At 38.8% G+C, this 18,746-nt stretch overlaps 1 protein-coding gene across 1 annotated transcript in view; it reads right to left on the minus strand.

The window, feature by feature from the left end:
• Positions 1-18,746, minus strand: part of LOC120858547 (plakophilin-2-like) — a 92,060-nt gene that overhangs the window by 55,183 nt on the left and 18,131 nt on the right. The window contains exon 4 of the mRNA XM_040234675.1: positions 8,960-9,095. Within this exon, the coding sequence (XP_040090609.1) occupies positions 8,960-9,095 (136 nt within the window). The remainder of the gene's footprint in view (positions 1-8,959; positions 9,096-18,746) is intronic.

Genomic DNA, 18,746 nt, shown 5'->3' on the forward strand with positions numbered 1-18,746 from the left:
ACTATAATTGATTGATTTACAACAAAGGAGCCAAGAATACCTAATAAAAGGTTTTGCATAAGCTGCACAGCCACTAGCAAAAGAATGTGACTGTACCACTATCTTATTGTTTAGTCGCTAAGTCACATCTGACTCTTTTGCAACCCCATGGACTGTAGTCTGCCAGGTTTTTCTGTCCATGAGATTTCCCAGGTGAGAATACTGGAGTGGGTTGCCATTTCATTTTCCAGGATATCTTCCCAACCCAGGGATCAAACCGATGTATCCTGCATTGCAGGTGAATTCTTTACCACTGAGCCATCTGGGAAGCCCAATACATATGCATGCATATGCACATGTATATATATACATATATGCATATGCACATATACAAGACCGGGAGCTGACTGTGGCTCAGATCATGAACTCCTTATTGCCAAATTCAGACTTAAATTGACGAATGTAGGGAAAACCACTAGAACATTCAAGTATGACCTAAATTAAATCACTTATGATTATCCAGTGGAAGGGAGAAATAGATTCAAGGGATTAGATCTGATAGAGTGCCTGAAGAACAATGGATGGAGCTTTGTGACATTGTACAGGAGGCAGGGATCAAGACTATCCCCAAGAAAAAGAAATTCAAAAAGGCAAAATGATTGTCTGAAGAGGCCTTACAAATAGCTGTGAAAAGAAGAGAAGCAAAAGGCAAAGGAGAAAAGGAAAGATACACCCATCTGAATGCAGAGTTCCAAAGAATAGCAAAGAGAGATAAGAAGGCCTTCCTCAGTGATCAATGCCAAGAAATAGAGGAAAACAATAGAATGGGAAAGACTAGAGATCTCTTCAAGAAGATTAGAGATACCAAGGGAACATGTCATGCAAAGATGAGCAGAATAAAGAACAGAAATAGTATGGACCTAACAAGCAGAAACTATTAAGAAGAGGTGGCAAGAATACACAGAAGAGCTATATAAAAAAGATCTTCAAGATCAGAGTCAGATATCCTAGAATGCAAAGTCAAGTGGGCCTTAGGAAGCATCATTAGGAACAAAGCTAGTGGAGGTGATGGAATTCCAGTTGAGCTATTTCAGATCCTAAAAGATGATGCTGTGAAAGTGCTGAATTTAATGTGCCAGCAAATTTGGAAAACTGAGCAGTGGCCACAACTGGAAAAGGCCAATTTTCATTCCAATCCCAAAGAAAGGCAATGCCAAAGAATGATCAAACTACCACACAATTACACTCATCTCACAAGCACAAGCTGGAATCAAGAATCCACCTGTATATATATATATATATATATATATATATATATACAGTATATGTATGTATATGTATACATATGTGTATATGTGTATATGTGTATATATATATAGTAGTAGAAAACATAGAAACAGGCTTCCCCAGTAGCTCAGCTGGTAAAGAACCCACCTGCCTTGTAGGAGACCCCAGTTCGATTCCTAGTTCAGGAAGATCCCCTGGAGAAGGGATAGGCTACCCACTCCATTATTGTCTGCAGAATACCCATGGCAGAGGAGCTTGGGAGGCTACTATCTAGAAGGCAGTTTAAGAACTTAATAGTTGTATTTTAGCTAAAATTATGTTAATAATATATTTTTAGGTGCCTCTGAAGAAATACAGTTTTTGTGCAAGTATTCAATATATTTATTCCTAGATTTCAGAAATGTATTTCAGTACCAGAAAATGCAAAACTTGTTGAATCAAATTAATGAACATTCATAGACATCGAAAAGTATATGAACATGTCCTACAGTATCTAATTTTGTGTTTCCATTTTTTTCCCCCTCAAGGGTGACTGCTGGTCATGTTGTAAAGGACTGGAAAAATCCCTTCCAACCACCTTATGATGCTAAGAGCACCCAAAGGAATGACTTTAAAAACCCAACATGTCCATTCTCCAGTCAAATATAGCAAGTTGCATAAGCTTTCTTGTGGAATAGGTAAGATTAGCTGTTCTCCATGTCTCAGGTTACTCCGATCAAATTAAGATGTACTAGATGTGCTAGCACCTCCTGGGAAAATTAGTCCTCTACAGGAGTTGAAAACATATATGCAGCAAGTGCAGCCCTTGACAAGTTTGTTCCTTATCCCTTCCTGGTGGACAACTTAGCTCCAAACATGTTTAGTATAACTATCTTATACCATACCCCAAAATCAAATGAAAATGGATTAAAGACTTCAATGTTAAGACCTGAAACTATAATCTCCTGAAAATATAGGCTATAAGCTCCTTGACCTTGGTAATGGTGATGATTTTCTGGATTTGACACATGAAGAAAAAAGCAACGAAAGCAGAAATAGTGGTCCAGTGGTTAAGATTACATGTTCCAGTGCAAAGGGTATGGGTTTGATCACTGGTTGGGGAGCTAAGATTCTACATTCCTTGTGGTCAAAATACTAAACCATAAAACAGAAGCACTAAATCAAATTCACTAAGAACTTTACAAATGGCCGACATCCAAAAAATATCTAAGAGAAATGAAAAAGGCATCCTATAAATGGCAGAAAATAACTGCAAATCATCTGATAAGGGGTTAATATACAAAATATACAAATAATTCATACAAGTCAACATCCAAACAACCTGATTAAAAAATGAGAAGAGGGCAAGAATAGACATTTTTCCAAAGAAACAGACAGATGGCCAAAAAACACATGAAATGATGTTCAACATCACTCATCCTCAAGGAAATGCAAATCAAAACCAAAATGAGATGATTACCTCCCACCTGTTAGAATGGCTATTACCAAAAGACAAGAAATAACAGCACTGGCAAGGGTGTAGAGAAAAGGAAACCCTGTACACTACTTGTGGGAATGTAAATTGGCACACTTTGGAAAATGGTATGGAGGCTCCTCAAAAAATGAAAAGTAGAACAGCAAATTTAGAAAACTCAGCAGAGGCCACAAGACTGGAAAAGGTCAGTTTTCATTCCAATCTCAAAGAAACGCAATGCCAAAGAATGCTCAAACTACCGCACAATTGCACTCATCTCACATGCTAGTAAAGTAATGCTCAAAATTCTCCAAGCCAGGCTTCAGCAATACGTCAACTGTGAACTCCCAGATGTTCAAGCTGGTTTTAGAAAAGGCAGAGGAACCAGAGATCAAATTGCCAACATCCGCTGGATCATGGAAAAAGCAAGAGAGTTCCAGAAAAACATCTATTTCTGCTTTATTGACTATGCCAAAGCCTTTGACTGTGTGGATCACAATAAACTGTGGAAAATTCTGAAAGAGATGGGAATACCAGACCACCTGACCTGCCTCTTGAGAAACCTATATGCAGGTTAGGAAGCAAGAGTTAGAACTGGACATGGAACAACAGACTGGTTCCAAATAGGAAAAAGAGTACGTCAAGGGTGTATATTGTCACCCTGCTTATTTAACTTCTATGCAGAGTACATCATGAGAAACGCTGGGCCGGAAGAAGCACTGCTGGAATCAAGACTGCCGGGAGAAATATCAATAACCTCAGATATGCAGATGACACCACCCTTATGGCAGAAAGTGAAGAGGAACTAAAAAGCCTCTTGATGAAAGTGAAAACGTGAGAGTGAAAAAGTTGGCTTAAAGCTCAACATTCAGAAAACAAAGATCATGGCATCTGGTCCCGTCACTTCATGGGAAATAGATGGGGAAACAGTGGAAACAGTGTCAGACTTTATTTTTTGAGGTTCCAAAATCACTGCAGATGGTGATTACAGCCATGAAGTTAAAAGACGCTTACTCCTTGGAAGGAAAGTTATGACCAACCTAGACAGTATATTCAAAAGCAGAGACATTACTTTGCCAACAAAGGTCCGTCTAGTCAAGGCTATGGTTTTTCCAGTAGTCATGTATGGATGTGAGAATTAGACTGTGAAGACAGCTGAGCACCGAAGAATTGATGCTTTTGAACTGTGGTGTTGGAGAAGACTCTTGAGAGTTCCTTGGACTGCAAGGAGATCCAACCAGTCCATTCTGAAGGAGATCAGCCCTGGGATTTCTTTGGAAGGAATGATGCTAAAGCTGAAACTCCAGTGCTTTGGCCACCTCAGGCAAAGTGCTGACTCATTGGAAAAGACTCTGATGCTGGGAGGGATTGGGGACAGGAGAAGGGGACGACAGAGGATGAGATGGCTGGATGGCATCACCGAATCAATGGATGTGAGTCTGAGTGAACTCCTGAAGTTGGTGATGGACAGGGAGGCCTGGCGTGCTGCAATTCATGGGATCTCAAAGAGCTGGACACAACTGAGCGACTGAACTGAACTGAACTGAGAACTACCATATGATGCAGCAATTTTAATTATAGGTATTTATCCTAAGGAAACGAAAACACTAACTCAAAAAGATATATGAATCCCCATGTTCACTACAACATTATTTATAGAGACATGGAAACAACCTAAGTATCCACTGATGAACGAGTAGATACAGGAGTTATGGTGTATGTGTGTATACACGTATATATTCCATATATACACAGAATATTATTCAGCTATAAAAAGGAAGCAATTATTGTCACTGCAACAACATGGATGGACCTTAAAGGCAGTATGTTAAGTGAAATAAGTCAGAGACAGACAAACACCCTATGATCTCACTCACATCTGGAATCTAAGAAACAAACAGAAGAAAACAAATACAAAATCACAGATACAGAGAACAGGTTGGCAGTTGCCAGAGGTTGGGGAGGGAGTTTGAGGGAGGGTACACTGGGTGAAGGGGGTCAAAAGGTACAAATTTACAGCTGTAACATAAATAGTTCCGGGGATGTAATGTACAGCCTGATGACTATAGTTAATAATATGGTACTGCGTACTTGAAAGTTGCTAGACAGTAGATTTTAAAACTTCTCATGACAAAAATAACCTCATAACTATGTGTGGTAATGAATGGTAACCAGATTTATTGTGCTGATCACTGTACAATACATTCATATATTGTATCATTATATTGTATATCTAAAACTAATGTTATATGCCAATTATATCTCAATTAAAAAAACACAAAAGACAAAGCAAAAAGCAGGAAAAACTGTTATTAAGAATATTAAAGTACAAGCCTTTCCCTTTCTTCCAAAAAAAGAAAAGAAAAGCAACAAAAATCCCCCAAATTAAATTCCTCAAAAAAAAAAAACAACTGAAAAACCTTACAGGTAAAAATCATACTTAAGAATGCAAGCACAACTGAGTGCTTTCCCTTATGATCAGGAACAGGACAACATATACACTCTTCTCTTTAACACTGTACTGGAGGGGCTGGCCAGCACAAAATCAAAGAAGACTGGAAAGGAAAAAAACTGTCTTTATTTGTAGCTGGTATGATCTTCTATGTAGAAATATGATGAATCTACAAATATGTTATAAGAGCTAATAAGTAAATTTAGTAATAACACACATACAAAATCAACAGATGAACTGAATTTCTATCTACTATCATGAAACTATCAAAAATTAAAATGAAAAAACCATGACCATTTATAAAAGCATCTAGAAATATGGGGCAGATCTGACAAAAGACATGAAAGATCTCTAGAGTAAAAACCAAAAAACACTGCTGAGAGAAACTAAAGACCAACATAAGTGGCAAAATATACCATGTTCAGAGGTCAGAAGACTTGTTTAGATGTCAGTTCTCCACAGACTGATCTATAGATTCAATGCAACCTCAAAACAAAATCCCAACAGTTGGTTTTAAAATATGGAAATTGACAAGTTTATTTCTAAAATTCAAATGGAACTGCAAAAAAACCTAGAACAGCCAAAATAATTTGAAAAAAAAAAACAAAGTCAGAGGACTAACAGTACCTAATTTCAAGACTTAATATAAAACTATAGTAATTGAGACAGTATGGTATTTGTATAAAGATAGGGGTCAATGGGATAGAATGCATAGTCCAGAATTAAACTCATGTATATGATTAATTCCTTTTCAACAGAAGTACAAAACTAACTCAGGATAACGTTTTTGACAAATCCTGCCTAAACAATTGCATATATTGATATACATGTTTTAACAAAAGGAACTTTGGTAAACATCTTGCAATATGTACAAAGATTAATCACAAATGGACTATTCAACTATAAAGTCTTATACTTAAAAAAACTTCTGGAAGAAAATATAGGAGATTATTTTTGTGACCTTTGAGAACAGAAAGATTTCTTGGATACACCATGAGAAGTGTGATCCACAAGGAAAAAACTGATAAATTGTACTCCATCAAAATTTAAAACTGCTGAAAGAATGAAAAAACAAAACACAACTGAGTGAAAATATTTCCAAATCATACATATGAAAAAAGACTTATATCCAGAATCTATAAAGAAATATCAAAATTTAATAATAAAACAGAAGACCTAAATAAAAAAAACAGGCAAAAGATCTGAAAACACATTTCACCAAAGAAGGTATCAATATATAGATAACAAGCAAATGAAAAGATGCTCAACATTAGTCATTAGGAAAATGCAAATTAAAACCACAATGAAAAACTACTACATTTTGCCTCTAATTAAGACTGATCATATCAAGTGTTAGGACATAGAGGAACTAGAACTCTCATACATCGCTAATGGGAATGTAAAATGGTATAGTTACTTTGTAAAACAGTTTGGCAAATCCTTAAAAAGTCGAACAACTACGATATCATCCAGGTATTCTACTCCAAGGTATTTACCTCAGAGAAATTAAAACATTTGTTTGTAAACATATGTTCATAGCAGCTTTATTTGTAATAGCCAAAACTCAAATGCCCATCGACAGGTAAGTGGATAAACACATTATGGTAACCACAAAACAAAATACTACTCACCCACACACACACACACATATACCCACACCTTTTGATACATACAACCATAAAAGATTTAAGCTGAGTAAAAGAATTCAGACAAAAAAATGCATATTTACTCTATGATACCATTTATATACAATTCTAGAAAATTAAACTAATCTATAGTAACAGAAAGCAGATCATTGACTGCCTGGGGATGGGAAGTGGGTCATGGAGGGGTAGGATGTACTGATTACCAAGGGGTACAAGGAAACTCTGGAGGTAATAAATTTGCTCACTGTATTGATTGTAATGATGGTTTCACTGTATCAAAACATGTATCTAAAATTTTGTCATTTTTAACCTTAATAAAACTGTTAAAAAACAGAACAAACAAAATTAGTGCATTTACACAAGAGAAATCTATGTAGCAGTTTTAATTAATACACACACACACACACACACACACACACACACACACATATGGAATCTAGAAAGATGGGACTGGTGAACCTATTTGCAGGGCAGCTTCCTGACCTGCATAGCTCAGAGGTTAAAGCGTCTGCCTGGAATGCAGGAGACCCAGGTTCGATCCCTGGGTCGAGAAGATCCCCTGGAGAAGGAAATGGCAACCCACTTCAGTACTCTTGTCTGGAGAATCCCATAGAGGGAGGAGCCTGGTAGGCTACAGTCCATGGGGTCGCACGACTGAGCGACTTCACTTCACTTCACTTCACTTCAAAGGGGACACAGACATAAAAAACAGACTTGAGGACACAGTAGAGGAGGGTGAGGGTGGGATGAATTGAGAGTTAACGCTGAAACATATACACTACCATATGTAAAATACACAAGGAGCTCAAATCCAGTGCTCTGTGACAACCTAGAAGGGTGGGATGGGGTGGGACGCATGTTTAAGAGGGAGAGGACATAGGTATACTTACGGCTGATTCACGTTGATGTATAGCAGAAACCAACACAATATTGTAATTATCCTCTTATTAAAAAGAAATAAATTAAAAAAAAATCTATGTAGGTAGCAGTTTTAAAGAATGAAGGTAGGGGTAATATATACTGAAGATTTCCAAGATACAGTGTTAAATTAAAACAAAGTACTGAGTATTGTAAGTAACCTGTTACCATTTGTGATTTTATTTTAAAACAAAAAGGATATTCAATCAACCCATCCAATACCTGCTTCTACATGCATAAACTATCTCTGGAAAGATACCTTAAAATTGATGTGCGAGACAAAGAGAGAAGGAGGGGTGGAGGAAGACAGAGAATGGGAGGTTGAAAGAAAAAGAGGGAGATGGAGGCCTAGACTGGGGTTTGGAGCAGGAGAAAAACTTCTATTCACTGCGTACCTTTTTAAACTATGATTTTTTCCCCCTACAAATGTATCATTTAAAACAAAGTGACCTATTGATTCCACCTTAGAGGATCTGTCCTATAGCAACACTGGTAGAAATGCCAAAAGATATATGCATAAAGCTATTCATTGAGTCATTGTTATAATGTTAAAGAAACTGTTTAAGGAAAATAAAAACTTAGAACACATTGCTCACATTTAATATATTTTTTAAATATAGAAAACAATAGCCTAAAATGTACACTCATTTTCTCTCTCGCCCCTCTTCTCTCAAAAAAACCCTGAAAATACACAGACTGCTATAAACAATTATCTCTGGAGATGGTTCTAAAGGGAAAGGTCAGACAAAGAAGGGAGAGGTACACGTAGTCATTTATGCTCTAATTTTCTGGACTGCAGAAAATTTTTTTGGTCATCAGTGTATATTTCCTTTTAGATTAAAAGGTCTCAATAAAAGATTATTTTTAATTATTTAATTAATTTAAAAAATAAGCTATGATTGACATGAAAAAAATGAAAGCTAAAGTTACTCAGTTGTGTCCGACTCTTTGGGATCCCATGGACTGTAGAGTCCATGGCATTCTCCAGGCCAGAATACTGGAGTGGGTAGCCGTTCCCTTCTCCAGGGGCTCTTCCCAACCCAGGGTTCAAACCCAGGTCTCCCACGTTACAGGCAGATTCTTTACCAGCTGATTCACCCGGGAAGCCCACAAATAATTCAATAATTTCAAATGTTAAATTAAATTTGGTTTCAGTTTGCAGGATCACCATAATAGATGTGAAAGTATGCTTGTTTTGCACCAGACTTGAGATGATATACTCACCCTTTTCCGTGCTTCAGATTTCTGGAAACACTCATGCTGTATGAAAGTAGCTGCAATAGGAATCTTGGACGGTGGCGTGTGGTCTGCCTCAAGCATACTCACTGCTCGCTCCAGAGTCATCTCCGTGTCTACATTCCTAGACAAACAATCACAGATTCAGCAAGATTCCAAACCTGCTCCCTCCTGCCTGTCAACTTGATCCTCCAGGGGATAACCTGCCTAATATCAGGAAGCACCTAGAACATCTGAGCCTTGGCTCCTGTTCAGGCGAAAGAAAAATTAGCTTCTGAGGTCAGAAGGTATAGGAATCCAGCAGCAGAAACACTCCACTTCTGGTCAGACTAGCTTCTGAGGACACTACTGAATTGAGAAGAAACTTCTCTCTATTTAAGATACATATATGTCTCACATGAAATATAAATGTATCTGACATGAAATTTAAAAGAAATTTGGTCACAGAAATTAAAAATTATCCCTACCTTGGTAATCTCATACTGAAAGTTAAATACCTTCCCTCAAAAATTATTATATTTTTCTCACAGCTGCTTAAAATCTGTTATTACACCTGAGAATAAGTTTTAAAAGAAGCATTCTAAAAGTGCTACTATTTAATGAATACAGTAGTATATAACAATATAAGCCAGGAAAACTGAGTTTGTTTGGTTAAAATAAGTTATGACAGAATCCAACAGGAAAGATAATGATTAAATGGAATAATATTAATAAAAAGACCCTTTTAAATACGATTTTATAAACATTCTGTTACCATTGTAATGACATTCAGCTACAGTCTAAGTAACATACTTTGTCCTCTACTAATTGCAAATGCATACAGTATTGATGAAATCTGATATAGTTTGATACTGAGAAGATAATTTATAGAGAATAAATAAAATTGCTATGAATAAAACAATAACTCCCAAATGCCTCACAAAAGTGGCATTAATTCTCCTTCCCATTTTATTTCTGCCTGGAGGGTGACTAAGTTTAGGCAGCCTATTACCAAGGTGTATTTGTACTTCCTTTTTCATTTTAAAAATTTTATTTTAAAGATGCTTGCTCCTTGGAAGGAAAGCTATGACAAACTTAGACAGCATATTAAAAAGCAGAGGCATTACTTTGCCTACAAAGGTCCGTACAGTCAAAGCTATGGTTTTTCCAGCAGTCATGTATGGATGTGAGAGTTGGACCATAAAGAAGGCTGAGTGCCAAAGAATTGATGCTTTTGAACTGCGGTGCTGAATAAGACTCTTGAGAGTCCCTTGGACTGCAAGGAGATCAAATGAGTCAATTCCAAAGAAAATCAAACTTGAATATTCATTGGAAGGACTGACGCTAAAGCTGAAGCTCTAATACTGTGACCACCTGATTGGAAAAGCCCACTCATAGAAAAGACCCTGATGCTGGGAAAGATTGAAGGCAAAAGGAGAAGAGGGGGGCAGAGAATGAGATGGTTAGGACAGCATCACTGATTCAATGGACATGAATTTGAGCAAATTCCAGGAGATACTGAAGAACAAGGAAGCCTGGCATACTGCAGTCCATGGGGCCACAGAGAGTCTGACATGACTTAGTGGCTGAACAACAACAACAAAGTATCACCTCAGAGAAACCACACTGAGGATGGCACCACCTTAGGACTGTGGCTAAAGACATGTCTTAAAAGTGACCTAGAGTTCTCTTCAGTGTCAAAGAGGATCACAACTGATTCATTTCAGTTAACAGAGACTTCTAAGACATTATGGGAAGGTATTTTCCAGCATCTGCTAGCAAGCACAGTGAAGAAATTCTCTCTTATATCAGGCTAACCCACCAATACATGCACCTATGTACTGAGGGGAGGATTTTTATGTTGTGAGTGGCATGTCTGTGTGTGAATGGGTGTGGCACAGGTGAGAGGATAAGAGTAACAGGCCTCATGACTAAAAACTAATTCCCACTGCTTCTGAAACACATGTTCAAACATAGAATTGTTACCTCATGAGTATAAGGGTATTAAAAATGAAGCAGTTCTGGCATCTATACTGAGAATTATATAATGATCTCATATTTTAAACTTTTATGCCTCAGGAGGCAATTTAATTGGTAAAAATGTAGGCTATTACCATTAAAACTAGAATCTGAATCATTTTTATTTAACATAAACTCCCTTTTAAAAAGATGGAAATATTTCACAGGCATGGACTCCAATTACAGGGAAATCAAAAGTCAAAAAAATTTTAAGTCTTTCACCATCTACCACTATAGGTGTTTAAATTGATGAGACAGCATTCATAAGCTAAGAATAACCTTCTGTTTAATACTTCTTTTTTTAAGATTTAGCCATTAATCCATTTCATAAGTCATAAATGACTCAAGAAAGTTTGAATTTCCCAACAAAATTTCCCATCCAAACCAAAATTTCCCAACCAACAAATAATTCCATTACTCTAATCCTTTATTTTCCTGAACATGATTCACAAAGAAGTTCTTCATTCACTGCCAGCCAACCTAATGCTACTTCAATTTATCACTAAAAACAATTCCCAAACAGAACAAAGACTTCCTCAACAAGAACGTCTGCCACAGCTGTCAGGGCAACAATTTTCTGTTGTTATTGTCTGTAAAGTCTAACCATATAGCACAGCATATGTTCTGACCTCAGTCTGGCTCCCTCTCTTGCCATCCTCCACCCCATCTCCTCTCCCTCCCCTGATGGACTAACTCTTCCTCCAATCACACTCGACTTTTAATCCTTCTCTAAATGCTGCATGCCCTTCACAAGCCACTCTCTCTGATGTTTCTAGGAAGCCCACCCTTCTACCTATTTCTTATCATTCTTTAAGACTCAATTCAAATATCATCCCTTCTGTATTCCTATCCCCAGCTAAAGCTATTCCTTTCCTCCTCTATTCTCTTCTTAACCCAATGGAATTGGAGTCTGCTCACCCAACACTCAGCAAAGCTAATCCAATGACACTGGGTTGTGCTGAAGGAAAGTACAGTGTTTGTTATAGGACACCAAGCAAGGAGAAAGGGCAGCTCACGCTCAAAAAACAGGATGGCTGGCAGGACAGGATATTTAAAAGGAAAACTAGGGGTGAGGGTTGCAAGGTGCCTAGTCAGCTTGTGGATATTCTTCTGATTGATTCCTAGTGGGGTAACAGAATGATGTTCCAGGAATCTTAACACTCAGCCTTCTGGTTCTAACCAGTATGGGGTCAAGGTGCTGGTGGTGAGCATGTAGTCACCATCCACCATGATTAGGGATCCTAATTTCTGCAAAACAACTCTAAGATACATGTCAGATTGTTATCTATATTCCTCAGGGTGAACCAGGAGTCCTGTGACTCAAGTTCTAATCATTAACTGCTTAAGCTCTTGCTCTTTGGGTCTTAGAGAAAGCCTAGGAGACTAAAGCCTTTCTTCAAACAAGAAACAGGGGACATGGAGGGAATTTTGTACCCAGGCAAGGCCCTGCAGGCTCCTTTTTGGTTTCCTTCAATCTCTCTCTCCTCCTCCCTACTTTCTTCTCTGCCTCCCTTTCTTCCCTCTTCCTTCCCTTTCTGCTCATTTATGAAACATTTCTTGAAGCCTATAGAAATGTGGCTTGGGAGAAAGGGTTGGGGAGGGAAGGATCAGGATGAGCAGTTATTCCTGGGTTCCATTATCCACTGAATGTATTCTCCAATAGTGAGTCTTTTCAACCACTTTAGTTAATATGTTAATATGATGTCAATATCTTCATCATAAAAATGTAAACAGGAAGCAGTGTAAAGTATTATTGGTCAGGTATGAGTAATTATAGGAAAAAATTAAAAACACATACTTTTTTTTTTGATATGCACTCCCTCAGCAACCTCATTCCTGACAATAGCAACACAGCCCTACCCCAGGATGGTTCACAGATATCAGAACAGCTCTGAAGGTCAAGCAAACACCAAATGATGAATGAAGAGCTCCCTCGTGTTGTCAGATGCTTAGGAAATGCAAACCCTCCTACCTCACAAAGATTCTAGGTGTGATGAAAACACTGCTTTATAATGGTGACCTTAGAGTGGATATGAGTTTCTAGAGACAGTTTTGAGGGCGTTACAAAAGTCTTAGCTGAAGCAATGAAGTTGTGAACTGGGGTGTTAAAAATGGAAAGAAAGATATAGTTGAAAGAGGCCTGAATAATCAAAGAACTAAAGAAGCAGGTAACTAAGAAGATGTGAAGGGAAGTTAATATCTTTTCTGTTCTGTGCTGCTCTACATCACAAACTTCACTGGCGATCATACCAGAGACACAGTCACTCACCTTTGCCTCCCTCTCCTAATGAAAATAGCTGTGAAAAGAAGAGAGTTGAAAAGCAAAGGAGAAAATGAAAGATACAAGAATCTGAATGCAGAGTTCCAGAGAATAGCAAGAAGAGATAAGAAAGCCTTCCTCAGTGATCAATGCAAAGAAATAGAGGAAAAGAACAGAATGGGAAAGACTAGAGATCTCTTCAAGAAAATTAGAGATACCAAGGGAACATTTCATGCAAAGATGGGCTTGATAAAGGACAGAAATGGTATGGACCTAACAAAAGCAGAAGATATTAAGAAGAGTGGCAAGAATACACAGAAGAACTGTACAAAAAAGATCTTCACCACCCAGATAATCACGATGGTGTGATCTCTCATCTAGAGCCAGACATCCGGGAACGTGAAGTCAAGTGGACCTTAGAAAGCATCACTACAAAAAAAGCTAATGGAGGTGATGGAATTCCAGTTGAGCTGTTTCAAATCCTGAAAGATGATGCTGTGAAAGTGTTGCACTCAATATGCCAGCAAATTTGGAAAACTCAGCAGTGGCCACAGGACTGGAAAAGGTCAGTTTTCATTCCAATCCCAAAGAAAGGCAATGCCAAAGAATGCTCAAACTACCACACAATTGCACTCATCTCACATGCTAGTAAAGTAATGCTCAAAATTCTCCAATATATTCAGCAATATGTGAACCGTGAACTTCCAGATGTTCAAGCTGGTTTTAGAAAAGGCAGAGGAACCAGAGGTCAAATTGCCAGCATCTGCTGGATCATGGAAAAAGCATGAGAGTTCCAGAAAAACATCTATTTCTGCTTTATCGACTATGTCAAAGCTTTTGACTGTGTGGATCACAAGAAACTGTGGAAAATTCTGAAAGAGATGGGAATCCCAGACCACCTGACCTTCCTCTTGAGAAACCTATATGCAGGTCAGGAAGCAACAGTTAGAACTGGACATGGAACAACAGACTGGTTCCAAATAGGAAAAGGAGTACATCAAGGCTGTATATTGTCACCCTGCTTATTTAACTTCTATGCAGAGTACATCATGAGAAACGCTGGACTGGAAGAAACACAAGCTGGAATCAAGATTGCCAGGAGAAATATCAATAACCTCAGATATGCAGATGACACCACCCTTATGGCAGAAAGTGAAGAATAACTAAAACGCCTCTTGATGAAAGTGAAAGCGGAGAGTGAAAAAGTTGGCTTAAAGCTCAACATTCAGAAAACAAAGATCATGGCATTTGGTCCCATCACTTCACGGGAAATAGATGGGGAAACAGTGGAAACAATGTCAGATTTTATTTTTGGGGGCTCCAAAATCACTGCAGATGGTGATTGCAGCCATGAAATTAAAAGACACTTACTCCTTGGAAGGAAAGTTATGACCAACCTAGATAGCATATTCAAAAGCAGAGACATTAGTTTGCCAACTAAGGTCCGTCTAGTCAAGGCTATGGTTATTCCTGTGGTCATGTATGGATGTGAAATTTGGACTGTGAAGAAAGCTGAGTGCCGAAGAATTGATGCTTTTGAACTGTGGTGTTGGAGAAGACTCTTGAGAGTCCCTTGGACTGCAAGGAGATCCAACCAGTGCATTCTGAAGGAGATCAACTCTGAGATTTCTTTGGAAGGAATGATGCTAAAGCTGAAACTCCAGTACTTTGGCCACCTCATGTGAAGAGTTGACTCATTGGAAAAGACTCTGATGCTGGGAGGGACTGGGGGCAGGAGGAGAAGGGGACGACAGAGGATGAGATGGCTGGATGGCATCACTGACTCGATGAATGTGAGTCTGAGTGAATTCCAGGAGTTGGTGATGGACAGGGAGGCCTGGCGAGCTGCGATTCATGGGGTTGCAAAGAGTTGGACACGACTGAGCGACTGAACTGAACTGATGCAAAAGCATCACTCTTGTTTTCTGAATTCCTGTAGACACTAGTACAATCTAGCACTTGATGTGTCTTATTTTCTTCTTTATAGATCTTCTCTGTTGCTGCTAAGTCACTTCAGTTGTATCCGACTCTGTGTGACCCCATAGATGGCAGCCCACCAGGCTCCCCCATCCCTAGGATTCTCCAGGCAAGAACACTGGAGTGGGTTGCCATTTCCTTCTCCAATGCATGAAAGTGAAAATTAAAAAGGAAGTCGCTCAGTTGTGTCTGACTCTTTGCGCCCCCATGGACTGCAGCCCACCAGGCTCCTCAGTCCATGGGATTCTCCAGGCAAGAGTACTGGAGTGGGGTGCCATTGCCTTCTTCCACAGATCTTCTCTAGACCTTCATATATCCCATTAAATTTTTATCTCTATGGTGCTTACAGAAGTGCTGGGTACAGCGAAGCAACCTAATATTCATTTGCTGAACCACCAGTCCATTATATGTACAGAAATCATATTTTCATAAAACTGATTACAGTGTTTTACTTAGTTATTTCTTAAATCTTTTTCAACAGTCTGATTTAGAGCAGCTATTGACTATCTATCTTCTACTCCAGTGTTTTGATTTTCAGCTACATTAGAAACTGATCAGCCATTCTTCTTTTAGAAACAAAGACCCATTGTTTAATATCTTCTGTCATTATGCAGGATTACAGTTTTAGAGAGTATAGTTTTATTCCTATTCTATAAGGAATGTTCCACAAATGTGAAAGAACACTTCTTCACATGTGGGACTTTGTAAAAAAATTGAATTCCATATATAGGCACTAGATGGAGCTTGAAATGTGAGACACTGCAAGGCATAGGAGAGCAGAGCATGTGTTCTCAGGGGGCAGGCTGGGGAACTGAAATGAGCCATGGAACACATCAAAGGAGGAAGAGAACCAGATATGGATGCCACCTTGATCATTATAGGAAATATCCCTGACCCCCTTTCCTTTCCATACATAGCAACATTTTCAAGAAGTGGTCATTTCTATGATTTCTGTTCTCTAGGATGGCAACTTTAGGAATCATCAAGAGTAGATTTCTTGCCCTTTATTTTAAATTTCTTGATCCCAAGTATTTCTTCTATTCTTGGAACATGATTAATTATTGTAATAAAATTTTCTCTATTAAAACAATAACTCGAAATTAGAGGGAGAGCAGACAGGTAAATGAATAACCACAATGTATTATCCTGTAGTAGAGACACCCACACAGTGCAACTATCTGGAGCACCTAGTTGCCAAGGTAAGTGGTCAGATGGTAAATGAGGTAAATCTAGAATCATGATTAGCCAGCCAAAAAATAGCTGCTGGGAAGAAATAGATTAGATAGGTAGATAAGAAAAGAAGGAAGAAAGAGGGAAAGAAAGGAAGGAAAGAAAAGAAGGCACAAAGATAAAAAGAAATAAAATAAGTGAATCAATACTTTTCATCCCAAAGAAGGGCAATGCCAAAGAATGTTCAAACTACTATACAATTCTTCTGATTTCACATGCTAGCAAAGTAATCGGAGAAGGCAATGGCACCCCACTCCAGTACTCTTGCTTGGAAAATCCCATGGACGGAGGAGTCTGGTAGGCTGCAGTCCATGGAGTCGCTAAGAGTCGGATACGACTGAGCGACTTCCCTTTCACTTTTCACTTTCATGCACTGGAGAAGGAAATGGCAACCCACTCCAGTGTTCTTGCCTGAGAATCCCAGGGACGGGGGAGCCTGGTGGGCTGCCGTCTATGGGGTCACACAGAGTTGGACATGACTGAAGTGACTTAGCAGCAGTAGCAGCAGCAGCAGCAAAGTAATGCTCAAAATCCTTCAAGTTAGGCTTCAATAATACATGAACCGAGAATTTCCAGATGTAAAAGCTGGATTTAGAAAAGGCAGAGGAACCAGACAACAAACTGCCAACATCTGTTGGATCATAGAAAAAGCAAGAGAGTTCCAAAAAACATCTACTTCTACTTCATTGACTGTGCTAAAGCCTTTGTGTGGATCACAACAAACTGTGGAAAATTCTTCAAGAGATGGGAATAACAGACCACCTTACCTGCCTCCTGAGAAACCTGTATGCAGGTCAAGAAGCAACAGTTAGAACTGGACATGGAACAATGGACTGGTTCAAAATTGGGAATATACATCAAGGCTGTATATTGTCACCCTGCTTATTTAACTTATATGCAGAGTACATCATGAGAAATGCTGGGCTGGATGAATCACAAGCTGGAATAAAAGCTGCAGGGAGAAATATCAGTAAGCTCAGAAATGCAGATGATACCACTCTAATGCCAGAAAGCACAAAGGAACTAAAGAGACTCTTGATGAGGATAAGAGAGGAGAGTGAAAAGTTGGCTTAAAACTCAACATTCAAAAAACGAAGATTGTGGCATCTAGTCCAATCACTTCATTGCAAATAGAAGGGGAAAAAAATTGAAGCAGAGACAGATTTCATTTTTTGGCTCCAAAATCACTGTGACTGCAGCCATGAAATTAAAAGATGCTTCCTCCCTGGAAGAAAAGCTATGACAAACCTAGACAGCATATTAAAAAGCAGGGACATCCATTTGCTGACAAAAGTCCACATAGTCAAAGCTATGGTTTTCCAGTAGTCATGTATGGATGTGAGAGTTGGACCATAAAGAAGGCTGAGAGCCATAGAAATGATGCTTTTGAACTGTGGTGCTAGAAAAGACTCCTGAGAGTCTCTTGGTCAGCAAGGAGGATCAAACCAGTCAACTCTTAACGAAATCAACCCTGAATATTCACTGGAAGGACTGATGCTGAAGCTGAAGCTTCAATACTTCAGCCACACGATGTGAAGAGCCGTCTCATTGGAAAAGACCCTGAAGCTGGGAAAGATTGATGGCAGGAGGAGAAGGAGGGAGATGGAGGATGAGATGGTTGAATGGCATCACTGACTTAATGGACATGAGTTAGAGCAAACCCTGGGAGATAGTGAAGGGCAGGGAAGCCTGGCATGCTGTAGTCCATGGGGTTGCAAATAGTCAGACACAACTTAGCAACTGAACAACAAGAAAAGCAAGAGGTTCAAGGTGGTTTGAGTGTTCAGGCGTGTTTTTGGGGATGGTGATGATGAAGCGTGAAAAAGAGTAGAAAGAGATCAGACTAGAGTGTAAGCAGAAGTAGAAACATGGGCCTTGTGTGCCATGCTAAAAAGCACAAAGGTTTGGTGGAATTATGGGAAGATTATAAGTTGTGGAGAGGAATCATCAGAGTTTGGAAGATCATTCTAACAGTTTTAGAGAATGGTTGAGAACAAGACCAGAGGAAGAGAGACCTATGCAATAGAGACAGAAAGAGGGTAAAAATTTACAACCCATTAAGGAGTTAAAAATAATAGCTTGGTGATATGTGACTATGAAGGGAAAAGACAAGCATGACTCCTAGGTTTATAAATGACAGGACTTTAGTATGAAGAGATGGTCAGGAATAGAAGGTAGGGAAGAGCTGATAAATTTAATTTTGAACATACTGAGTCCATGAGGTTGTTAGAAATACACACAAATTTAGAGTTGAGGATAGAGGACAGAGATGAAAATGAAACACTGGGAATCACAGGATGTAAGTGCAGT

This window comes from Oryx dammah, unplaced genomic scaffold, assembly GCF_014754425.2.
Source record: "Oryx dammah isolate SB20612 unplaced genomic scaffold, SCBI_Odam_1.1 HiC_scaffold_29, whole genome shotgun sequence".
Classification (NCBI taxonomy): Eukaryota; Metazoa; Chordata; class Mammalia; order Artiodactyla; family Bovidae; genus Oryx; species Oryx dammah.